The 27,745-nt window shown below is 35.0% G+C and overlaps 1 protein-coding gene across 1 annotated transcript; it reads left to right on the top strand.

Moving 5' to 3' along the window:
• Positions 1–27,745, top strand: LOC118746369 (myb-like protein X). Its single transcript, XM_036480224.1, has 8 exons — positions 1–384; positions 7,243–7,728; positions 16,542–16,632; positions 16,704–16,789; positions 26,228–26,321; positions 26,395–27,168; positions 27,228–27,267; positions 27,348–27,745. The coding sequence occupies exons 1-6, from the start codon at positions 340–342 to the stop codon at positions 27,072–27,074; spliced, it is 1,482 nt and encodes a 493-aa protein (XP_036336117.1). The 5' UTR covers positions 1–339; the 3' UTR covers positions 27,075–27,168; positions 27,228–27,267; positions 27,348–27,745.

Below are 27,745 nucleotides of genomic sequence, written 5' to 3'. Positions count from 1 at the left end.
AGAATCGATTTTTTTGTACCTCTGCCCGGAAAGAAAAGTCATAAATCAGAGAAGTCCAATAAGAAAAAAGCTTGTAAAAATAGCACCAAGTCAATATTTATTCGAGTGAAATAAAATAAAATTAAACGAGGTCCAATAACTATACACGACAAACAAAAGCTGGTAGTAGTTTTATTGCTTACGCATTAAAAATAGGTATCGAAGGTGGACAAGCAAGTAGAGACAGAGTCGCAGTTGAGATTTTAGAAACGACAAAGAAAGAAGTGAACTACGATTGAAAGTTATCAAAAAAAATATTTGCAATAAATTGAGCTGCTGAACGAATTTAAACTCGTAAAAATGGTGTTGAAGGTGTACGTTAGCGGAATGTCCGGTAACAAGGAAGTAAGTATGTAATATTGTGCTCATGATAGTTGCGGCTATTGAAAAAATAAGTGGGATATGTAGATGTATGCGGGTGGGGCCAGTTGCCCAGAATGTGCGAATAAAAGGTAGTTGTCCATCGTTTCACAATGCGTTGTTTGAAGAAGATTTTTTGGTTAGTGCATAAGGGCAATCGGTCGACATGCCCGAATATTTTTAAGAACGAGCTATAAGATGTACTAAGCGGAGAGAATGGTATGCAATATGCAACAAAATTAATCGTTATAAGCGTTGCGGTCGAGTTTCAGTGGGCGGGCAGTGAGGTAGTGTAGTACACACATATGTATGTATTGGCGCTAGCGTTTGCTAAATACAAAATATATTTTGTCTTGGATCGTAAAAGTATTGGTAGAGGTTTCTCAACACTCAAAGATATGCTAATGTCCGCATCTTTGTGGTTATTTTGTTTAAAGCCACCTGTTACTTGATTAATAAAAGCATAATGCCATAAGAAGTTGAGTTTGAGTATATCTGAAGCGCAGCATTATACGTATTTTAATTAAAAGATCGTCCATATTACCATTTTAGTTTAGGTCTTGATGGAAGTACGTATGTACATAGATATCTACATGAGTATACATATATGGATGTTCATATGCACATACCTATGCATTTAGGTACTTATGTACATACATATGTGTGTATTTTTGTATGTGCACCCATTGTTTTACAATCACAGTAAATCGCCATGAATCACAACTTTCTGCCTACGTGCCACCATTTCGAGATTCATGAAGTATGGAGCAGACCGAAGTGATATCCTAATACGTGTGTAATTAGTAGATATGTATGTTCAACAAAGAGGCTATGTCTATAAGCTTAACATTTGAAATTACCTTTTCGATTGTTTTTTTTAGTTCGAGGCTGGTTCCAGCCTGAAAGAGCAAATACCAAGAAATTTAATGAAATTATTTCCTTTCTCCTCCGACCCCAGGACTCCTCAGGCGAGCATCTCCAAAATAGGGAAAAAATCGTTGATTTTGCTTACAAAATGGCACGCCCCCATATCTTTTTTGAACCAGCCTCGACCTAACAGATACATTTTGGGACCCTAGCCTTCAATAAATGGGAATGGATAAAAGTATTTATTTATTTATTTATTTAATGTCTAAAGTTGTAAATGGTAGACATTATGAAAAATTACAAGCTATGTAGTTAAATTTTTGGTACAATTTGAAGCGTTAAAAGAAACTAAGAGTAAATACAATAAAGGCTATTCTAAACTTTTGCACAATAAATAGTTTTTCAATTTAGTATAGATAATTGATTTTGATTCCCACAAGCCAAGATCCAAAAATTTTGAGAAACAGTTGTACTCAGTCAAAGGCCTGACAATGGGTTCATTTGCATTGTAAACTGTTTTATTTAAACCAATACGAAAAGTATCAAAGCGACGAAGGTTTCTACTCGGAAATCTATCAACCCAAGAAGGGAGGAGCAGTCGACTTTACTCAAGACAATGCCAAGAAGAAATGACACGGACAGTACTGAGCGTCTATTGTTTAATGTTAATAAACCATTCAATTGGCAACGCGACTCGTAAGGTGGAATCGGTTCAGAAAAATGTAAAGTGTGCAGAGCAAAGCGTAGGAATATTTTTTCACTCTCTCCAAACGATTGATGTGAATAGCGTGATACGGTCTCCAGATAAACGCGGCGTATTCCAGTTTAGACCGTACAAAGGCAGTGAACAAAGTCTTAAGTGTGTACAGGTCAGAAAATTGAGTAGAATGTCGTCTAACAAAAGCTAGCATTGCGAGAGAGTTTGAGATGGTGTAATTTATAAGCGCATTAAAACTAAACTTGGAATCAAAAAACACTCCCAAGTCTTTAAACACATCAACTGATTTGAGAACGGTATTAGCTAAATGGTCAGAAGTGGACAGAGGTTTAGGCAGTTTAGGGAACGTGGCTTTGTGGCATTTATTGATGTTAAGGAGGAGATGATTCATGGCACACCAATTATAGAGCTTATTGAGTTCTGACTGAAGACTGCTTTGGAGAAATCGGTGTAAATCACATCAACCTGATACCCCCGTTGGAAAGTCGCAAAGTAATCCTCTGTAAAAACTGAGAGATTAGTTAATGTGGATCTGGCCACCCCGAACCCATTTTGTTTAGGACTAATCAAATGCTTCACAATAAAATGCAGTTTATTTTTTATAATGCATTCGAATAGTTTGGAGATTGACGATAGCTTTGAAATTGGCCTATAATTCTTAATATCGCTTTTACTGCCACTTTTAAATACTGGGGTGATAGTAGGAATTTATTATAGGCGCTGAGCCAACTAATCTTGCTGTGTTTGTTTCCCGTCTTTTTGAAAAAAAAAACGGAACGGACAGAAGGTCACCTTAGCCAGCCATAACTCAGGCTTCAGCACTTTCTTGTAGTCATCACCACTAACACAAAGCTTGAAGTTGACATAATTCAACGAATCCATATCGGAATCCTACCTTACTAATTTATAGCATGCTACTAGTATCACGTCTATGTTAGCGTGTTTCACAATATAATCAATAATGTTAGCAGCAGAGACTGTATTCCGATAGGAAGACACATGCAGCCACTTAAAGCGGCGTCTTACAGGTGCTACATCAGCAACGTCAAGTTCACCACATTTACATCAACTTGGTAATACGGATACTCTATAATCAAAATATTCTTTAATACGAGTAGTTAATTTCGTACCGAAATGACTCGGGTTGTACCCAACCAAGGGCTGTTCTTTCGGCGATCTAACCCCGTTTAGGTCGGCGAAATCCCTCAAAAGTTGTACGTCCATAGTGCTACTTCTTCTTAGCATACTTCTGCTCATGGCTGGCATTGAGTCAAACCCTGTACCAGAAACATATACCTGCTGCGTGTGCCAGAGGCGATTACACTACAACTGCACCTCCGTCAGATGCAATACATGCAATGGGTGGAGCCATCGCCTAGTTTGCTCAGGCCTCACGACTCTCAGGCAATGTACCACTGCGTACGTAGCCCCTTGCTGCGACAATCGTGCTGCCTCCACGACACAACAGAGTCCGCCTGAGCAACTCAACACACACACAACCACACCACAACACAATATTACAGACACAACAGATCACACCACAGATACAACTGCACCACCATCCACACGCCACCGCCAACAACTCCTAGTTCCTCCGACAATCTGCACGGTATGCCAGTCCAGGATACTCCGTAATGTGACATCAGACAAGTGCAACACCTGCCTTGGATGGTGTCAGTTTAGGGCATGCTCAAGACTGCGAGATTAGACGAGGGAATATGTTGTTGTTGTTGTAGCGGCTGCTCGGTCGCAACACCAACTGCGACGCTGACCACTAACACCACAGGGCAACAGCCTCAGCAGCAGCAAGCACAGCATGTGGCGGCACGGTAACACATCACTAACACCCCACATTCCAATAAGTCTCCATAGGCAGATTTTACAATTCATCTGTAACGGACTTCAGAGCAAGATCGACGAGATAACGGTCTTCATGGGTCGGCACGGAATATTAATAGCTGCGGTCCAAAAGACGAAGCTGCACGGCAATTCAACACTGTTGAACTTTGCTTCCGCGGATCACCGGACCTATGTCAACTTTTCTAAAGCTGATTGGAAGGTTTCGCGGATGTCACTGAAAGCGCCTTCGCTGAACTACCCATAAACCGACGTTCACGTAGGTGAACGTAAGTTCCGCAGGGTTGTCACTGCTGCTGCAGCCCGCTTCATCCCAGCGGGATGCATCTCGGACTCTCGTGCGAGTTTTCCTGCAGAAGCGGCTGTCCTAGCCGACGAGCGCGACAACCTTCGTCAGGCCGATCCCGGAAATCTCCGAATTAGGGATCTCAACACGGAGATTCGGCAACTTGTGAACGTACATAAGCGGAAGAAATGGGAAGAGCATCAGAAGACCTGCAACTTCGCCTATGGTGTGAGTAAGCTTTGGTCGACCGTGAGGTCATTGTCCAACCCGACGAAGCGTGACGACAGAGATGAAATAGACTTTGATGAACTCGCTTCGTCGGACCCAGAGCGATGCGCGAGCTATTTTATCCGGCAGTTCATCCTGCATCCCCTGGTGGATAAAGCCAAACGTCGAGTGACCAGAAGGCTGCACAAACTTCCAAAACCAAGTGCGCCTCTTGTTTTCACCAGCGGTGAGGTAAGGGTAGCCATCGGGATGGCAAAAGCCTCCAAAGCCATTGGACCCGACGGAATATGCATGACTTTTATAGCCAAATCGAGCTAACGGAGGAAAATAAAACAGGGGGTTCCACAGGGTGGTGTCCTTTCCCCCATAACGGTTTAACTTTTACATTTCAAAGCTCCCTCAACCACCAGAGGGAGTCTCGATTGTCTCTTATGCTGACGATTGCTCGATCATGTCGTCCTGGAATGGAATTGATGACTTGTGCTCGAAAGTAAATGGTTATCTCGCCGAGCTTTCTCGCTTCTTCACTGCACGGAGCCTAACCCTCTCGCCTACAAAATCCTCAGCCACACTTTTTACCACCTGTACGAAGGAGGTCAGACTCCAACTGGGAGTTCTCGTCGATGATACACCAATTCCGACGGTGAACAACCCGAAGATAGTCGGAGTAACATTTGATAGTCTGCTCTCCTTCTCGGCACATACAACCGCAATTGTCAACGAAGTACAAAGCCGCAAAAAGGTCCTCAAGTCGCTAGCCGGCAGCACCTGGGGCAAAGACAAAGAAACGTTGCTGGCAACGTACAAGGCCTGAGCCTATACCTCCTTATACTTCTCGTTGTCAACTTCTTAATTTAAGTTCGTTAAATACTAGACTTTCTTTCCTGGCAGCCTCTTTTGTGAACACAATATTGGAGGGCACAGTCGATTGTCCTAATATTTTGGATAAGTTAGAGTTAAACGTTCCGTCTCATATTCTGCGTCGTGTTTGTTTATTCTACCTGGAATTTCCAAAAACTAACTATGTAAAGTTCTCGCCTTTGTTCAGAACCCTTTCTGAGCTAAATGAGCTCTCTGAATATTATCCGTCTCTCTCATTTGGAACAGTTCGCTTTGTCCTACTTAATTATTTTAGGTAGTGTATAAGCTCTCTTGTTTTATAGTCAGTAAGGATTTTATTCCATTTGATTAAATAGATAAATAAATAAATAAAATTGGCCGGCCGGTTCAGAACTACGCTGCGCCAGTGTGGTCACCGGGGAATAGTAGGACGCAGTGGATGAAGCGGCAGACTTGCCAGAACACGGCACTTAGGACAGCGACAGGATGCCTCCTGATGTCGCCGCAACACCACTTGCACGAGGTGCTCTGCAGGCAGTTCCTGGTTGGGAGCCACAGATGTGGCCATCCAAACAGGAAACTCCTTGCAGAAGAGCCTTTGCACAGGCACGTCAGGAGAGATCTCTACGAACTGACGGCCGAAGTCCAGAGGTTCATCAAACAACCTCTGGACCCGCTGCCTATCGACAGGCATTGAACGGCATTCACAGAGAGGCAGTCTCGAGTTATGTAGACTTCCGACCTGTGAATGCCGTTCTGGGCACACAACCACCAGACGTGGACGAGACAGATTTTCGTCTGCCTCGCGAGAGTCTCGTACCCCAATAGCCCAACTACGGTCTGGTTACTGCAGCAGGTTGAACTCATACCTGAGCAAATTAAGCGAAGGTATTCCAAATGAATGCCCGGCATGCGGAGAGTCACCATGACTCACAGCATCTCTTCGCATGCCCTCTAAACCCCACCACGCTAACGCCCCTGTCCCTATGGACAGACCCCGTCGAGGCTGCACGCTTCCTAGGGCTGCCGTTAGTGGAGCTTGCCGACAACGATTGAGGGACTAACCAATCTGTGCGGGGTTGTTGTAGCCGCTACAACAACAACAACAACAACAACATACATAACAGAGCCTTAAGACTTTTTGTATAAAAGTTTTTGTAGTAATATTGGAAATGAATAAATAAGCAACAAGAGTTTACGGGATGTACATAGCTCAGTGGTTAACACTTCTGTCTTTGAACATCGATTACGCAGGTTCGATCTCTGCTGAAGTCTAGAAAAAAGAAGTCTGATAAGGAGATGTGGTGATCTCCGAAATAGCTGCTATAACTTCTACCGCTTAGACCAAGGCACATTAAACAGGTAGTATCAGTAGAGCAAAAACAACATTTGCGTGTATTTTGTTGTTGCTTCTGGTATCGAAAGTGTCAAAAACTGTTCTGAATTTTTTCTTCTAAATCAAAGCGTGCCATGTGAAATACAAAAAATTATAAAAAATAAAAAATTGAAATTGGAAAAAATAAAAATTGTTGCAACTTTCTTTCCTAGTAAATTTGCTTGCTTCCCGAAGCATTGATCCATCCTTTACAAGGGCCAGTAATCAGCGGTTGTGCTGCTGAGTTGGGCGAACGTTCCAAAAGCTGCTATTCAATCGCTTGTTTTGTATGGAAAAAGGTTTCACATGCAAATGGATTTTAACAATTCAGAATTTTTGTGAGAAAAAATTAAAAATATTTGACATTTTCGAGACCAAATAATTTGAAAATAAATCAAATCAGCTGCTCTACTGATACTACCTGTTCAATGTACCTTGGCTTAGACTTTGTTGCTTTTTCAATTTTTCCTAATAAGCAATCGTGTTACAAAGCTCAATAAAAATATTTAAAAAAAAAACGATTTATTCGATAAAAAGAATCCGGTTTATTTGATATTCGAAAAATCAGTATTAAAAAAATCGCCTATAGACATCCAAAAATCCGGTGGAAACCGGTTTGGAAAATCCGAGTCAATCACCCTAGTAATTATATTTTCCTGTTTTCTTTGATAGGTGAAGAAACGCCAACAGCGTGTTTTGATGATCCTTGACAGTAAAAATATCAAGTACGACGTAGTGGACATCACTGAGCCAGGAAAAGAAAGCGAGAAGGAATTAATGCAGACTAAATCGACGAGCAATGGAGCGACAGTTAGCGACACTGATCCGCGCCACCCACTGCCACCGCAAATATTCAACGAAGAAGAATACTGTGGTGACTATGATGCATTTGACTTGGCCAATGAGATAGATACGTTGGAACAGTTCTTGAAATTGGCACCAGCCGACACGACAGCTGTTTCTAGTGCACAGCTAGAGCTAAAACAGGAAAACGGTGAAGTCAAAGTAGCAACAAAAGCAGAAGATGATGAGAACAAGGAAAATAAAGAGACTGTTGAGGAGAAAAAGGATGGCGCAGAGGCTGAGAAAGCTGCTGATGACAACGAAGCAACTGCCAGCACTGGGGAGGCAGCAAACGGCGATAACGCGAAAGCTGAGGTTTGAGCTGCCAGTTTTTATGTTAACAGCCATTCGAGAAATTTTATATGCAAAATAGCGCTAGATATTGGTAACACGCAAATTATTTGCTCTTATGCAGCATATTAACATTAACATGAAAGTCTTTTTACTTATTCTTATTTTTTTTTTGTTTTGCCATTATTTTAAATGATCGATTTCAATACTTTCGTTTAACTCAAAATTTTTATACTGCGTAAAAAATAGCAATCGAATCGATTATTAAAACTAACAACCAGTGTGCAAAATATTATTATATAACATGACATTTACATATTGTGTGCAACTAATTAACAAACATTTTTACCAGTTTTGGCTAATTTTCTTTTAATGCTTATTATTTTTAGTTAAAGTCTAGCTCGTTACATAACAAGCACCATATAAATCCATAATTCAAACTTTGTACAAAAATTATAAAAATTCAAAAAAATTTGACCCAAATTTCAAACTTTAGAAACATTTTATGTATGCAGATTTATTCCTCAATGAATTTTAGAGCAAGTTTCAGTTGACTAAGAATTCGTGTTGATTTTTATAAATTTTTTTTGCTAATGGACAACACATTTCCTTCCAATATAAAGTAGAATCGAAATTTCTTTTATGACTTTTATAAGAAATAATAAACATTAACAAAAGAAAAATAGCCAAAGCTGGTCAAAAGTCACTAACGTAATTAGTTGACCAAAAGTATGCGTTTGCATATTTATTATTTACTTAAATATTTTAGTTCTGGTTTAGTATTCATGCTTTGATCATTTAAGTTTTGACAAATATTTGTACGTGAGCCCACAAAAAAGACATACTTGGTAAGAATCCGTTTATAGGAAGCATAAAGTGCAGACAGTTTTTTGATAAAATATGCATAGGTAACAAATATTTACAAAATTATGTAAATTCAATGAGGTTTTAACTTGGATTGAATATTGACTTGATGCTTTTTCTTATGTGGATCCTAAATACGTAAAAGGAAAGATTTTGATAGCTACTTTCTCAAGTCATAGCGATAAAGGGCAATATATTTTAGTTTCAAGTTTTATCATGTTAAAATGGAAACTTTAAGATTTTCAATCTTCCAATTTTTTCATTATCCATATATGCTAATAAATTAAAAAAAATACAAACTTAATTTTTTCGGCTCCCGCATCCTACGAAAGAAAGTATACTTTACATTTTAAATACATTGTGAGAAGTACTATATACTGAAATATACAGATGAACGTAAATAGTTATCAATAATAGGCATCAATATAACAGGAATAACAAACGTATATATGTCTAGACGAAGAATATATCGAACTTTTTAAGGCTTCGAAAAATATAATACATTTACTACAAACACATTCATAAATAAAATGGATTTAAAAGCTTTATAAAAAAGTTCAGTTTGTAAATCATTCAAATTCATTTTATTTTTGATGAATTTCGGGTTTAATGCGTATAGAAATCCGTATGTCACAAAAGCCAGAACAAAATTCATATGAACAAAAAGCAGAAATACTTATTTAAATATGTATTTCTTACTTTGAACTTACATTTAGTGGTAGCAACGAAAGTATTCCCACTTTAAATTACTTTAAGTCATATTTTTCAAATGAAAGAAATAAATCATCATCAACGTGTATTTTGGACCATTTTTTTAAACCAACAATTTTTATTGGGACGATTATAAAAAACACAACACAGATGTATTAATGAAAGCAATAATAAAAGACATAAGAAGATAACTTTGAGTGTGTGTAACTACATAATGTATGTATGTATATGCTTTAAATTCGATAAAATACATTCTTGTAATTCTAAAAAACGTATGTTCGCTTTATGTTGTCTTAACTGTTGTCTGTATACATATCAACATTAGGGTGACCCTTAATTATATGGAGACAAATAAATGTGAATGTTCAGTCTCACTCCCTAGAAATGTGCGAATAGCCTGAATAGGTCAATCAAAAAAGATTTAAAGGTGGCTCACAGCGCTCAAAGTTTTCCATATATGCAGTTCCATAGTTACCATTAAAAAATGGTTGAACAAATAATTGGGTGTTATTATTGGAAGTCTCCTGAAGAGAAATAGAGTATTCCGATCGAAAAATATTGAGATTTAAGAATTCCATACCATTTCTGGGCCATTCCATTGTGACTAAAGGGATATTTTACTCCAGAATCAGATCAATTGTGAATTTTAACTATGTCGTCGAAAGATATTTTTTAACATAGAACGAAAACTAATGTATAAAATTGCTTTAACAAAAATACCAAACGATTTCTAGTTTTATGTTACTATCATTTGAATGGATGTGACTGGTGGGAGACTGAAAAGAACTCTATTTTACCTTTGTACACTCAAAGACGAATTTTAGCCAAAACACTTAATATTCACGAACGATGTATTTGTGTTGTAAAATATGAATTATACGCTTTCGTTTTCAATAAAAATTAGGCTTATACATATAATCTTCATAGAAATATTAAAAATTATTTAAAGTTGTGACTGGTGGGATATCTCCTTGTGACTGCTGCAAAGTAATTATGCATGAAATAAAAGCTTCTATAGAGAAAAATTACAACTTCTTTTGATTTGCTAATAAGGGTATTCAGACTATACTCGTTAAGGTCTTAATTAATTCCCACCATTGTTTTCTTTTTGTAAATTACCGACTTAACGAGGTGACAAGTCTGATGATGTGGTAACACACGCGTTAAAATGTCGGCTGATTTCTTTCTGTCGCTTATTTACGAAAAGAGCATACAGTTTATCAATAGTTCAATAAACCTTTCTGCCATGGAATTAATAAATGTTTATAATTAAAAGAACTTTACGTCAGCTGATTCGAAAGTAATTTTAACCAGAAAAAGAATAATGTTCTTTCGAAGTTGAAAGTGTTGCCGAGTTACAAGATAACGAATTAATACATTAACGAGAATAGTCTGAATACCCTTAATATTTTCCCACAGTTTAATGAAATGTAGTCATTTAAAAAAAGGTTACTACTTAAATAGAGATAACTAGTGAACCCGCATGGCGTTAAAACGCGCAAAATTGAATTTCAAAAATCTAAAAAATTTCCAAATATTAGTCATAGTAAAAAGCGATAAAAGTGCGATTTTTAGTGGAAACGTACTTTTTGCCGAAAGTGCAGTTTTCGTGCATTTTTCGTTTCCAGAAATGTTCAGAAAACGATTTTCAATTTGTTCATTTTTCGTATCCTAAAAATGTCATCATCTTATTTCAAAACAATAATTTTAAAATATTTGTTCAAACTAAGCATTTGAAAACATGTATACATATTCGCCAGTAGCTGGGTGTGCAGAGAAGTGTGCTACTATTTGTTAGCTTTCAGAAGGTCCCAGGTTCGAATTCCGTCAGTGCAACATATTAAAATTAGTTATTCAAATTGAAATAATTGCTGAATCTTAAATTTGTTTTTTGTTTGGTTTCCTGTAACTATGAAAAAGTTTCTGTGAAGTTCATAATGAAATCGTTTATATATCTCCATTTCAATAGAAACCTCGTTTTAGGTGACTACATTTCATTTATCTGTTAAAAAATATTGAACAAATAAAAATAAGGTGTAATTTTTGTCTACGGAAACTTTATTCATGTATAATCCCACCAGTCACAAGGACAAGTCCCACAAATATAAATATTTTTTTTTAATATTCTATCAGCCAGTAATTTAAATGTAAAATGATTTTTTATTTTCTGTCAATTTCCACATACAATTCAAAAAACTAAAATCAATTTTCACTTAAATGACTTTCTTGAAATTGGCTGTATGCAGATTATTTAAGTTTAATTTTTATTGAAAATACAAAAATATCGTTATTGAAAATTAAGCGTTTCGGCTAAAATTAATCTTTGAGTGCACAAAGGTAAAATAGAGTTATTTTCAGTGTCCCTCAGGCACATTCCTTCAAATGATAGTTACATAAAATTAAGAAATCGTTTGGTATTTTTGCTAAAGCAATTGTACATTAGTTATCGTTCTATGTCAAAAAATATCGTTTGTTTTTGTATAGGTCCAATTACAACTATAATTCAAAATTGATCACATTCTGGAGTAGAATATTCCATCAGTCACAATGCAATGGCCCTTATACAACAAGCGCCATATAAACTTTTACCCAAAATTTCAAACTTTTTATTCAGAATCTTGAGAAAAAGTCTTGGTATGCAGCTCTTTGTAGCCCATTTATTTCCAGGATAATGAAGTGGAAGTTTCAAGTTCGTAACAAATCCCGTTGATTTTTGAGAATTTTTCCATACAAAGTATGTTCGACAATTTTCCTTTATATAGAGGACATTGTCAGAAAAAAAAGCCAAAAGTCAACAGGATTTTGTAGCATCTTCAAATTTGTAATCCATTATACTAGGCTAAAAATTTTTTCTAAAGGTTCTGATTAAAAATTTTGAAATTTTGGTGAAAATTTGCAGAATTTTTATAATTTTTGTATAATGTTTGGTGTTTGTTGTACAACAAGCTAGACTTTTATAAAAAAAAAAAATAAACATTAAATAAACAAAAGCCAAATAGCCAAAACTGGACAAAATATCGCACTCCTATTATTTTGTGGACTATTAAATGTATAAATATTTATGATGAGCCCAGGGCTCGCATCGTCACGTAGGATATCGTATTACTCGTCACGTAGAAACACTTTTCGGATTATGACATACGTGAACGTGCTCTTCATCCTATTCAGGGCCCACATCGTAACGCCCGTTCACGGATCGCAAACCATACGAAAGAAAATTATGTGATACCCCAGTCGTTAGTCAGCCCACGGCTCGAATCGTATCAGTTATGAAGGATCAACTCGTCACGTAAAAATGCCTATTTCGGATTATAACAGTCGTGAACGTACTGCTCGTCTCGTAATTCGAAATATGTAAGTATTTTTACGTGACGATTTGATAGTTCACGACTGTAACGATTCGAGCCCAGATTTATCAACTTCGATAAGTCCCCACCACCACCTCATCTTTTACGTACGTAAAATAGACGTAGCCATTATTGTGATAATTGTTTTTTGTGCGCTTTCAATGGCTGCATTTATTTCATTCGTTATTACTAGCGCTCGCGGTCATTTCTGCATATTTGGCTCAATTTTTGGATTTTTTGGATTATGAAACTATTGAAGTAAATGAGCGATATGTTCATACATATGTACATATATATTTTTAGCAGTAATATCAAATAACAGTAATTTTATTATGAAACTGTCCACCTACGTCTGCATTTTTCTGCTATTTAAAATCGAAGTTTAAGATCCTTCAGAAGTGGTTTCAAGCAGAAATGTCTAACGTCTAGTTGTAAGGAGAATCGATGCGCGATTAATTAAAAATCTGTGCCTCCGTCCACCCTTTAATTTGGTAAAAAAAAACCGAAGCAAATGATTTTTCTTAAAATTTCAGAACTTTTACTCGATTTGTTCAAATTTGAGTGAAAGGTAGGAAATTTTAAGAAAAAAAAACAACTGCTTAGTTTTTATGCATACGGCCCAAAATATATATGTACGTATGTACAAATCGTATATTTTCCCCTACTTTTTTCTTCATCTGTAAAAAAATAAATTGAAAATATAGAAATGCCTTGGTAGGAGCAGTGAACCGAGGTTTACCGAATTATATGTCGTCAAAGTTCAGACTCCTCGGAAGGTCCTTTGAAAAACTATGAAACTGGACAGTAACGCTTAGCACATTGTACCGCATTCTTTTTCTTGTAATTGAAAAAGCATCAATATTTCAGCAACTGAAAATTCTGAAAAATTCGCAATTATTCGTAAACTAGAACCAAACTGAAAAAGGACATAAAACCTTTTTTGTGGTATCTGATGTATAAATACATAATAACATATGTATGTATGTCAGAAAAGTTATTCTAAGATAAGGGTTTTTAGCTTTTTTCTTATATAAACCCCTAATTATCATTAAGTTCCGTGTTTCATTTTATCACTTAATAGAAAAACAAATCAAATAAGTTTGACCGGTTGTACTATGTGCGATGTTTAATTTTTTTTTTCAATGCTAGCGGTTAGGATTTCGATAGTTTGTGTATTTGTTTTCGTTTGCAACGACAAGGTTATAAATATAAGTTGTATAGATAATAGGGGTACTATTTGAGTGTTGCCAAGCCCTTGCACAGTGCACGGATTGCACGGGTTGTAAAGCTGTCCCATACGGAAACATGTTTTTACCGTGCATTCCGTGCAATCTGTGCAACGTTCAAGGGCTTTGAAAGACTCAGAGAATACCCCTAATATTAAAAACAAAACTGCTGAAGTGCTTGCGCCAGCTTTTTTATGTGAACATACATATTTGCTTTAATATTAATAATAATTTAAGGCAGATTGTGCTAAGCATATTTTATTATAGGCAAACTAATTGACTACCAATGTTAACTATACTAAACTTTTCCTTGGGTGCCATTTCTCTAAAGTCCCTAAAATTAAAGCAATTAGGGTATTCACAGTTTACTTCTAAAGTTAAAAGGTGGCAACTTTAACAAGATAACACACTCGAACTGTGAGCAACCCTTATGTTTAAATAAAGTATTAAGTTGATCAACAATACCACGCATTGCTAGACCGTTTGCCTTTCACGCGTTTGTGTTTAGAGAGCATCAACAAACCTCATACATATTTCTCTCTATTCTCTCTTCTCTTTTTTATACTCAGCTAGCACAACGCAAAAATAAAAAAAAAATAACCTTTGCCAGCTCCAGGCAGGCGCAAAGAGAAACTTATGTACAAGCAGCGCTGCGCCCAAAGCGAAATTCATGTATGTACATATGTACAAGCAGCGATAGATGCCAGTTTAACACAGAACATAAACATGAGATTAGTCTAGTAATTTTGCCCAAAAGTGTTATCTCTAATTAGTATGGGAACCAACAACAAACAAAGTTACCACATGGTAAAATGTTTTAAAGTTACCAGGTGGCAAAATTAACACAGTAGATAATATAGAACTGTGAGTACCCTAAATGTAAAGGTTATTTCAACCAAAACTTCTTAACCTGAAAATCGGTAAAATTAGAACTTTTTATCAAGTTTAATTTTTTTGCACTCAAGAAATGTGTTGAATGGAAACGAGGAAGATGAGAGATATGCTCTTCAACTACCCAACAAGCAAAATATAATTCGGTAAATCAAATTAATTAAAGTTTTCACAAATAAACATTATGCTGTAAAACTTAGGATTCTGTATCATCAAAGAATGCGTTGGATTGGCTCATATTCGTAAAAGTATACTTTAGCCGTTAGTGATTAAGCCAACCTTTTCTCAAAAAATACTAAAATGATGAGGCTGTGTTTATTTGCATAAGAAGCCTTTATTTGCATTAACGTGTGAATTATCCCCTTTCAAATGAGCATTAGCTCCATTTTCACAGTGCTTTTTAATTATCGTTCTGCAGTTAATTTCAGTTTTGGCACTGTAAATCAAAAATTAAAAAAACACAAAGTAAAAGCATGTTCACATTATCGCAATTTACGGTTCATTTGTAATTTAAAGCTCAGTTATGCAAGACTTAGACATGACTTGCCTTGAAAATTTTATATCTGGCAAATGAGCTTCGCGTGTATGTAGTTACCCAAAAAAACAACTTCACTTAGAAACTTGGAGAAATATATATTTTTGATATCTAAGTTAAATTTCTAAGTGCAGAGAGAGCCGTAAGAGAATCATGCTGCCATTTAATTTTTTAATAAAATCCCTACAAATATGCCACGGACATATAATTTCGTGTATAAATGTAATTCATCTGGCAATCGCAAAACAAACTTTCAAATAAAGACAGAAATTTAAATAAAAACAATCACAATTTGATGCGCGTAAATGCATTCACTTTAATTGTCATTTTTTTTTTTTTATCTATTTTGGCGTAAAACGAAATTAAACGTTTGCAATTTTTATTTTTGAACCTTAAATTCACAACTTCAAATCGATATAAAAAGGAAATGCGAACCAACTTTTACAAATGATTTGGTATTGATTCATATTTTGACATCTTTTAATGAATGCACTTGGTCTCATTCCCATCACTTTTGAGTGTTGCAAAATAAAAATCGTGCGATAACCTGTCAAGAAATAAATAGAAATGTTTTTTGTTTTTCTGAAATGAGATACCACCCCATTGTAAACATCAAATAGTGACGAAGTAGTACATCGTCATCATTATTCAATAATTAAAGGTTTGCTCATTATTGACATTCGAGTTTTGCGTCGTCAAGATTATTGAATCATGGTACATGGTATCGTAGCGACAGGCGATAAAATTCTCTTCAAATTGCTGGCAGGGATAAGTTGTTAATGAGCTGCTCTAGGTTACGCCAGGTTAAGATATCTCACAAAATTGTGTTTCATGAGGATTTTTCTTGCTCTACCTTACTCTAGTTTTTGTTTCAGGATCTTGCGCTAAGTGGAACTAGAGCAACATAGAGCACGATTTTCTGCACTAGTTTTTTTGAAGGAGTAACTTAGAGCAAGCAACCGTTTTGAGAATTTCCGCCTGAAAAGTGTTTCATGAGATTTGCGAACTGAGTTGCTCTAACTTGCTCTATTGTTTTTTGACATATGCCCGATTCTGCTCTAACTTGAGCTGCTCTGAACTTTTTTCCGGTCTCATTAAACACAACTATGTTGCGTGCATAAATATTCAAATGTATTGGGCTTATTGACGAATGCATGAAAAACTTATAAGCTGCCGCGATCTCTGCAATGATAACAAAACCACGCCGCTTGCAGCATTTGCATTTGTTATAACAAAAAAAAACTTATCAACTTATCATAATTTATTGTGGTCCAACGACAGAAAGAGCAAAACGAAGAAGATAAGAGAGATGACGAAACAGGCGAAAACGACTCGGAGAGCAGAAAGGATGAAGGTAAACGCAAAACTTTTTAAATAATGGATGTTTATAGTTGGCTAACTAATACATATGTATATTTCATAAAGGCGAAGCGAAGGAAAACGATGATGAACAGGCGGAGACCAGTGATGAGCCCTCAAAGCGGAAAGAAGACGAAGAAGTCTCGAATGAGGTTTGTATTTTACTATTTGATCATACTTTTAGACCGTTAATTTGGCGTTTTTATTTGCCAGTGTGCATAGTGAATTAAAATGTTGCTCTAGATCATGATTGAGAGAAATAGAGGTTGCGCCCATCACGGTACCGCTATTCCTCTCTCAGTGAATTTGACAGAATCGTTGTTTGTATGACGTCACACTTGTGCAACTTGTTTACGTTTTCCTTGCAACATTTTTACTTCTTCCATTCTTGCTCACGTTTTGGCATTTCTCTCTCGCACTTGCACCAGTGTGACGTCACACAAAAGGTATTCTCAAAAATCCTCCCTGATGGGCGCAATCTTGTATTCTATCATTCTTGGCTCTAGATATTAGTATGACAAATCAAATTTATTCATCCGTTGCACAGTGTTTCGACTATATGGAGGTAGGTAGCAAAAAGTCATGGTGCTACCATTTGGTCGCCTTTATAATTTGAGTGACCATATTTAGAAAAACTAAACCATATTTACAAATGAGGAAATGATAACAAATATAAATGTAAAACAAAGAGAGCTTATTGTAAATTATTTTATTTCAATCCAGATTTAATGAGTCCACAACTATATTTTTCAAACAACAAAAATAGTTCGTGTTTATGTTGTTTTCTTATAAAACTGTGAAAGCGAAAAAGAAATACCTTTGGCACGTACAGTTGTCATCGTCCAGCAGGGCGATAGAAATAAATCTATCGCCATGAAACGCCGCCGAGCGAGCTTCGCATTTCGTTTTGGCTGTGTTCAATTTCATATGCTTGCGGGTGTTCTAATTTTGACAGCGCGAATATCGCTGTGGTGAGTTCGCCGGCAATCTATTTCAGCTAAAAGAGTGTGTGTGGAAATGCAAACAAAATTTTTCAATGTGACATTAGAAGCCGTGAGGCAAAACATACACAAAATCAGGTGATCTAGTAACACCACCTTAGATAAATTCGCTTTGAGTTGGGCTTAAAGAGGGGAAAGTAAAAGTCATAAATACAAAATTTCACATAATTTACTTACCCCCCTCTCCACGAACGGCGCGGTACCGACAGTTTAGTTGTCTTTGGCGCTTAACCCATCAAATCTGCTAATTTAATTTTTTGGTATTAAAACATTTTTCCGCATTGTTAACATTTTTTCCTTCGTCCTCTCGCAATCGCACAAAAATTACGTGACGCAAAATTACGCTCAAAAATCCTCTCTTATACTCCCCATATTTTATATTTACCGTTTTCTAATAAAAGAGAAAGTACAACCTAGAGATGGGCAAAACTCGTGATTTTCTACGTCACACGTTGTGTCATGCTTTTTCACACGTGAGCGTTGCTGACGTAATTTTTACATACATAAACATATCGTTGATGTTTTTGCAAAACCGCCCATCGAAAAGTTGCGACGAGTTGCAAAACCGCTCGCTCACGTTGATGGTCTTATAAATAATTGTGCGTTATTTTGTTTTACAAATTTCAGGTATATACATATATGTTATCATAACTTTAAAATACTCACATTTGGAAAAGATTTTTAGTTCGATTTTTTAGAAATATTTTGAGTAAGTTGAAAGTAGCTCCGACTTACCGTTGATTTTTAGCAATTTTTTTGTTGCCGATGTCAGTCATTTTCTTCCATGCAAAGTATGTTCGTCGTTTTTTTATATAGAGAAAATGAGCAATACCTTCAACAAAAAAAAAATCCCAAAAATCAATCCAAATGTGAGTATTTTAAAGTTATGATAACATATATATACCTGAAATTTGTAAAAAAAAATAACGCACAATTATTTATAAAACCATCAACGTGAGCGAGCGGAAACGTGAGTTAAAATCACCCACGCGCCCATCTCTAGTACAAACTAAATTTCATCGAAATCGGATGATAAATTTCCGCCCACGAGAGGGGAGGACGTGGCAATTATTACCTATACAAAATTTCGTAAAAAGGAGGTTTTTGCGTTTTTTCGAAAAGTCCGAGCGTGAAAAGGAAGTAACGTGTTCCATATGTGAACAACCATTCTCTTATAATAACCATTTAACCAAACTCTATTAGAAAAATCGCGAAAAGAGGAGGTAGGCATTGCTTTAGCCAGTGTCTCTAAAATGATTTGCAATCAAATTTCAAAAATAAGCAGTAAGTTTGCCACAATTAAAGTTCAAAGTTAGGCCTATTACAAGGTCAAGAAGAAGCGGCTAGAAGGTGATGCAGCCGTCGCTACTTAAAAAAAAATGTGTCTTTTAATATAGCCTTTAGCATTGATAATAAAGATTTAGTAATTTAATGTAGGATAGAATTTAATTTTATTCCCTACATACCCTTATTTCTTGCAAAAAAGTTTGCTTAAATTTTGCACATGCAATCAGTGATGCCAGACATTCTCTGTTAAAAATCCCACGAAAATGGGGAAAAAATCCCTCAATTACCCACATCTTGAAAATTTATCCCACAAAATTCCCAACGAATTTAAACATATACATGTTTCAGTAGTAAAGAAATAAAATTCATATAAAATAATAATAATAGTTTGGCGCTTACACATATGTGCTTTTCCTCCAATTTGTGGCGGTCCCCTTGATGTTGTCACACAAAGGGGAGGGACCTACAGTTTTACGCCGACTCCGAATGGCGAGTGTATTTTTATGAGAAGGTGTTTTTCATGGCAGGAATACACTCGGAGGTTTGCCATTGCCTGCCGAGGGCCGACCGCTGTTAAGAAAAAACCCCTTTTTCTGCATTTTTTTCACTCATTCAATTTTTCACTTTCATTTTTTTGCTCACTAACTGCTATTTAACCAGAGCTGGGTAAATGCAATTACATTACAATTACAATTACATTCCTCAGTAATTGTAATTAGGAATCAATTCCTCCAGTTTACAGCAAAGGAATCGATTACTTTTTCAATTACTTGAAGTAATTTCAAATGGAATTGTTTTTTTCTTTAATTCCATTACAAGGAATTTCATATTGTAATTGGAATAAATTACGTGCTAGTAATGTAATTTTTTTTTTCAATTCCTTTGAAAGGAATTGAAAATGTAATTTTTTTTTCCAATTCCTTTGAAAGGAATTGAAAGTGTAATTGATTTTTTTTGAATTCCATTCCTCAAAGTAATTTAAAAAGTAATTGAAAAATTTCTAAAAAAAAAAATTTTTTTTACTGTTGAATTGCAATAGCTTTGATAAATTTCTTGGTTGCTAACTGCCTTGAATAAATAACTTATACCTAAGTAGTTTTACTAATTGAACTTTAAGAAAACTGAATAACTTAAACTGTATCTGTTCAGTCAGTAACGGATAAATTTTCCAGATCATACCGCGAACGCGCTTCGCGGCAGATGAGACCCGTAAATGTCGAAGCACGCATAACCAGCAGTTATCTTTCTTAACCGTCTTTAATTTGATACCAATATTGTAATATTTAATTTATTTTATCAGTGTAATTTAGTTAAACTTTGAAACAGGTGGCAACCTTAATCATACATATTTTCGGCTGTAAGCATTCTTAAAACTCTTTAATTTGATACCCACATTGCAATATTTCATTTACTTAATCAACTTAACTGAGTTAAAATTTTAAATTAGGTGGCAATCCTCCCCAAAAATATTTCGATCAGTCATCTTTCTTAAACCTCTTTAATTTGATACCCATACTGTAATAATTCATTTATTTTATCAATATAATTGGGTTTAAAAATTTTCAAATATGTGGCAACCCTCAAATTTTTTGCGATATCATTGGTTCTGTATAAAACAAAAAAAAAAAAAAATATTCAAATCGGTTCATCCGTTCTCGAGTTTTGACGACCGTGACATACGAACACAACATTTTTATATATATAGATATAGAAGATATACATACATAGAAGATGTCCAATGTGTGCTTTCGATTTTAATCTTTGACCACAACAAAAATTCCGTATTGTACATTCGTGAATGAACTTTCAGTTTCTCGATTACTTTTACAATTCCTTTGAGGAATTGAAAAACTAAAGTACTCTTGCAATTCCAGGTAATGGAATTGAAAAAAAAATCAATTACATTTTCAATTCCTTTCAAAGGAATTGAAAAAAAAAATTACATTACTAGCACGTAATTGATTTCAATTACAATATGAAATTCCTTGTAATGGAATTAAAGAAAAAAACCAATTACATTTGAAATTACTTCAGGGAATTGAAAAAGTAATCGATTCCTTTGCTGTGAACTGAAGGAATTGATTCCTAATTACAATTCCTTGTAATCTGTAATTGGGAGTAATTTAATTCCTAAAGGAATCATTACGACCCAGCTCTGTATTTAACATTTCATCAGATAATTTGTTCCGCTTTTTACATGAAATACCAGTTACAACTGAAAAGATTCTTTCTTACTCAGCGCTTGAATTGGTTTACGTAAGAAAATTTTCGAAATTGTCCTTATACTTTTTAACAGTTATATACCATTTCACTCCACATCACATCTTCAGAACGATTAATTACGTAAGAATGTCGAATATTCTTGAATTTTGATCAATTATGCAACAATAACTGCGTCAAAAGAAAATCCCTTATTAATATGAAATGTCCCTTTTGTCCCTTTTAATAATTTTTGATGGAAAATATCCCTCAAATAGGGAAATTACCCACAATCTGGCATCACTGCATGCAATCCTAAATATTTCGAATGTAACAAGACTATTCAAATACTAGCTGCATTTTTTTGTAAACGCGCGACAAATGAACCCTCAACTCGGGTAAAATTTCCTTTTACCTAGTTAAGCAACCCTGTTGGTCTCTGGCGAGAAGCATGTGATTAGTTTAACGGGATTTAGACACAAATGCAATAGAAATGAGTAATTATGCGTAATATATATATATTTATTTAAAATATTAGTCGTGTATATGCGTAAACAAAAATTTCCCTCTCCACTTTCCCATTAACAATACACAGGGAACGGTTGTTTAGACCTAAAAACCTATTTAAAAGGCAAAATAAAATAGCGAAATAGGCAGGAAAAGACACTAGAAATCGCAGAAAAGGAAAAAAGGCACTAAAAAGACAAAAATGAAAAATAATAAAAAAATACATTTATTTTAGAAACTTTATATTACAAGTAAAAAGAGAAAAACGGTGAACGCGTTTCATTATATTAAAAATTTGTACTTAGAATCTTTGACTATTTTCTGCTTTCGAGTTCTTAACTCACATATGTAACTTTAATCTCTATAGTTGTTGTAACATTGAACCACAAGATGCATTTTGAAATTTTCTGGCAGCATTTTCATTCGATTTTCGCAAAAAATCCTTGAATGTACTAAACGTGCGCTCGGCGTGAGTTGATACAAGTGGCACCCAATTTAAATATGGTACGTTTGAAACTTTCATATTATCAGGAATAAGGGCTTTTTCCTCGCTATAATCTTTTTTTTTTAAGTTAGATAAGGCAAAAAAGGCAAATATCTTAAAGAAGGCAAAAAAAGGAACAGTCCAGCGCCTTCGTCTTGGTCTGCAGGCTGTATCGGAGATACAGCCGCTATATTTAAACGTAGAATACGTGGTATGGTTAAGAGCATATCCAAGTCAAAAACGAAATCACACACTAAGAATAGAAACAGATCCACATTAACTGCAATCAACATATGTACGTATGTATGTATTTACATATGTACAAACGCTGCGATTAGGTTATAAATAGCGCGCCTCTGTTTATCAAAAGCCGCATTACATACGCATACATACTTTTTGTCTCCTTCCCACACTTCCAACATATGCACGTGTTTGCAAAATGATGACGAGGTGATTTTGTATGGAAAATCATTTATGCCCATATATTTGAATAAAATAAACATATATAGAAGATATCAACCAATACTTCCCATATACCAAACGCAAGGAAAACTCTTGAATTTTTGATTAAAGAAAACAAAAACAAAATCATTCGAGCGGTTTTCGAGCATTTTGGTAATGAAAAAAATTTGCAAATTTTTTCTACAATTTTTTGCCTTAAAATGCTCAATATTTGTTAAATTTATATAAAATTTGTACCCGATAATATTTCTACTGCTCCAAAGAACCTATATCCCGAAAATGAAAGTTATATATGCCAACAATAAGTTGCTAGAGCAGTTTAAAGGCTCAAAATTGACCCCAAAATAAGGCAATGTTTACCGTTGTTTTTACGACAGAAACCGAATTGGTTATTTACAAAAATGAATCTGTCGACAGGTTTGGAATTTTATCTTTGAAACGCCACACTTTTCTTTGATATCGCTTTATTAGTTCTCGTGCAATAAGCGTTTTTGTGAAGCTCTAAAAATTACAACTACAACATTTGAACATAGCCCCCATACCTTAAGGTAAGACGTATTCTACGTCAAAAGGCAACATCAAATGTGTATATGGGGCGTTCCATATCAAAACATACGGGGTTCACACTTCAGGTGTTTGATTTGTTTCAAATTCTTAGGGTTGATGCATAAATATAAATAATAAATAAATATGAAATTTGAGCTTGATAAATACATTTTTAAAAACTTAACAGCACAAAAACCAATCGATTTAATAGTTTTCCAAATATCTCGATAACGGGGCGAGGAAAAAAAAATTTTAAAAAATCACACATACACACATAAAAATTCTCTATGCAAAGAAATATTTTTATTTTTCTTTTCTTGAAAAATTTTGCACATGCCAATTTTTTTGATAAAAAAAATTGTTCTTGAAAATATCCCACCTAAAAAAAATCCGCTGTGGTGTAGTGGTAAGCAGAGCTCGCTTTCACTCATCAGCACCTGGGTTCAAGCCCTGGTCAAAGCAACATCGCAAAAAATATAGAAATAGGTTTTTTATTAACAGCGGTGGTCCCTCGGCAGGCAATGGCAAACCTCCGAGTGTATTTCGGCCATGAAAAACAGCTTCTCATAAAAATACAATCGCCGTTCGGAGTCGGCGTAAAACTATAGGTGCCTCCCCTTTGTGTGACAACATCAAGGTGCACACCACAAATCGGAGGAGAAGCTCGGCCAAACACTAACATATGTGTAAGCGCCAATGTATTATTATTATTATTAAAGAAATTTCCTCTTGCATTTGGTACCCAAATTTTTATATTCATTGCATTGAATTTTTTAAATAATTTTTTGAATCAATCATATCTTTAAAATTACAAATTCCTTTAAAATAAATCCTGAAGGCAGAGAGAAAAAATAAAGACGCCGCTGTAAATAAAAAAGTAGGTTTCAAACCCAACCCATTGATTTATTATTTATTTTATGAAAGGACAGCTTCTCAAACAATATAGAAGCAATTTTTTCGATTTAAGTTGTTGAAATGTAATGAATATCTAAATTCCGGGATCTTGGGATTGTGATAACGACATCCCGAATATCCCGGGATCGGAAAAAGCTGAAAAATTAACACCCTTAGTCCAGGCACTTGCAATGTTGTGTCCAGACCACCATTTATACTATAAATGTAGCAAAGCTATTTATGGCAAATTGTAGATATCAACCTCGTTGTAGGCATCATATCAAAGAGATACAAATAGAAGACTCTAGATGTCGCCCCGCCACAAGAAGTTAAATATTGGACCTAAATATATGCACTATTTAAATACGCTACAGCGGAAATGGGCGACACGCCATTTCTTTAAATGAAATTAACTGCTGCTATATGTATGTTTATACTAAACGTGAGCAAACAACATGTTGTTTGCATAGTCTTCTGTTCTCTTTTCGCTGCAAGTTGGATTATTTTAATATCTATTGCAAAATTTTATACAGACAAGACTAAAAAGTAGAAAATAAATAAAATAAAATAAAACTTTTTAGTATACAACGCTTTTATAAATGGACTAAAAAATAGAAAATAATGATAGATTTTGTTTTGATAACTTTTGATTTTGAATTTTTAGCAAAAGTCATTATAAACCGTTTATGATATTGAAAATGAAAAGTGTGGGGCGCATATAGTAGACCTGAGTTGATATGAAGGGTAATATATGTATGAATGTGGATATATGAATAACGGCCGCTTAAACTCGATCTCAAATTTGTACTTTTTCTGTATAAATTTTAGGTCTATGTTATGTAATTTGACTATTGTCAATTAAATATAATGCTTTGTATTGCATGCGCACTACGTTCTTCGTTTTCAATCTCATAAATGGTTTATAATGACTTTGGCTAATATTTCAAAACCAAAAGTTATCAAAACAAATTCCATGATAAAAACATAGTAAGGTAAAACCGTTCTCTCAATTCGTCGGCCCTGATTTTTTTTTGAAGTTTGCCAACATTTTAAAATCATATAAAAGTGAAAATAAAAAATTGAAATTTTTCGAAATTGTTGTTGCTTGAGATTAAAAATGAAAATGTGTGTGTGAGTTTGTGAGTAAATTTAAAAATTAAATTGTTTGGAAACGTCAAGAATTTTAAAAGTGACTCTCAGCGATTCTACCTTACTATATTTTTATCATGACAAATTCTATGGGACTGAGAAATATTATTTTCTAATTTTTAAAGCGTTGTATGCAAACTTCAGTTTATGCCGCCAAAGCAAAAACAAAATACATGTAAATTTTTGTTTTTATACTCCTGCTATCACCTTATATTAATTCGCCTTGGACGTCACGAAATGGACAATAATTTCAGTTTCAATAACCCCCAAAAAAATAGCCTGGTAAACATTGTCTCGTACCCGGGCCATAACAAATTTTCTTTGTCTGTTTACATATATACAGTTACTCATAGAAGCATTCATTCATAACAAAAACCGTATAAATCAATGTAGCAAGCTTACTACAAAATTTGCAAAAATGCAGCGAGTTTCAAAAAATGGCCATCGAAATTTCAGACATTTTAATCGGAATTTTGGAGTATGCAATTTTGTAGCTCATTAAATTTTAGCATAATAAAGTGCAATTTTTGAGTGGCTAGGACTTACTGCTTACTATGCAAAGCATAAAAAAAAATATTTTTATATGGAAGAAAACGGGGGACACTGTCAGCGAAAAAAAAACCAACGATAATGCCTAGGCACTTAAAACTTAACCTTTATTAATTTAAAATTTGATAGACTACAAAACTGCAAACTTAAAAAATTCTAAAAATCTGACTCGCTGAATTTTTGCGACTTTTGCAGAAAGCTTGCAATTTGATTTATATGGTTTTTGTTATAGAATGGCAGCAATTTAAATAAAAATAAAGGAAAATATTTGCAATGGAAGACATTTTGAATACCGTGAAAAAACTAAACAACGAATACTTCTGTGAGTAACTGTAAGTGCAAGAGCATTTCTTAAAGAATTGATACCGCAATACTTTGGAAAGGGCCCGCTGAACATTCATTGCCACATTTTTCGTTACTAAATTTGTACATATCTTTCCTTTCATTGCAATTTTTACCTACCTCTACCTCCACATTAAACCTGGCCATGTAACAAATTCATTAAAAGTTAGACGGAAGAAACAGAAAAGAAATCTGATGGAGAAGAAAATGTAAATGAAGAAACAGAAAGTGAAGATGTGAAACCTGAAACGGAAGAAATTAAAGGTAAAAGACAATGGTATTCAGAATTGGTATTTAAAAACCTGCCTCCACATTACAATACTGCAATACTAAACAGATAAATCTGATGAAAAGCCTGAAGAAAAAGTCGCTAAAGAAAGTGATAAAGGCGATGCGGCGAAGAGCGAAAATGATCCGGAAGAGAACCAAACGGAAGGAAATGCGAAAACTGCAGAAATTGCGGTTGAAGAGGGAAATAGTGCCGATAAGGAAGAAAATGATGAAGATGAGTCCAATACTTCAGAAGTAGACAACAATGAAACTGAAACAGATAAAGAAGAAGTGAAAGACGAGCCAAATAAAGTAGAAAACAGCGAGAACTCGAAACATGTTAACAATGGAACAGAAAGGCAAGCCCCTGTTGCGGAAAACGATGCGAGTACAGATGAAAAGGATACAAACGAAGAAAATTTAAAGGAAGCTACAGAAGATCGAGGAAAGGAAACCAAAGCGGTTGAAGACTGCGAAGTGGAAGACAAAGGGAAAAAGCATGAAGAAATAGGGAATGTAGATAATATTGAAGAAGATGAAAATGAGAGTGGAGAAGATGAAGATAGTAAAAGTGAAAACGAAAAAGATAAGAAAGCAGAAAATTTAGATCTAGCGAAAGAAGATGAAAAGGAAGTTGAAACAACAGACACAATGGAAGCTGATAAAACCGCAGAAAAGAAATCGGAATCTACCCTTGATGACGAAAAGGAAACTGAAACGAGCGAAGAAGACCCAGATAAAGAATAAGTCGAATGATTAATATGTATTTACAATAGAATTCGTCAAGCGGCAGACTGTTAGCACATCGTTAACTTAATTTAATGCTTCATTTCCATTCACAGTATATCACAGTAATCCTTCCTTTTTTACAGAATTTGTAACAGCTTGAATTTTTTCCAGGTTTCTTCCGAGTACCGCATCCAAACCCTCACTGCTTATCGTAATATAAATATTAATTTCTATTTTCACTTCAAAATGCGTATGAAGGTATTTGTATATTTTTGTTTTGCCTATCGTTAGCTCGTTCAGCAGCAAAATGTGTAGATCCCAACAAGAGGTTGCAGTATTCTTCTAGAGGATGTCTTAATTGAGAGCAAAAACACGTGCACCTGCTCATTCTGAAGCGGTGGTTCATCTATTAACCAGTGCTCAACATGGTTTTGGAGAAAAACAATTGCTTTAGTTTTATTTCTTTTTTATTTTTGTTTCTGTGAATTTATTTTTACGTTTATGTTTTTACACTAATGACGACCATCATCATCGGCAAAAGTCGAATATTAAACAAGAATGTAATTGCCTCCATTTGTTATAAATTTTAATCATTAAACACCTTCAATATTTGCTTTTACTGTGTTGATTTCAAATTGTAAAATTGGATTTTATAAGTAATACAAAACTAGCATAAATGCTACCATTTA

Source organism: Rhagoletis pomonella, unplaced genomic scaffold, assembly GCF_013731165.1.
Source record: "Rhagoletis pomonella isolate Grant_MI unplaced genomic scaffold, Rhpom_1.0 Rhpom_scaffold_00010, whole genome shotgun sequence".
NCBI classification, from domain to species: Eukaryota; Metazoa; Arthropoda; class Insecta; order Diptera; family Tephritidae; genus Rhagoletis; species Rhagoletis pomonella.
Note: the sequence above shows the minus strand (reverse complement) of the source record. Positions and strands in the feature narration are given on the sequence as shown.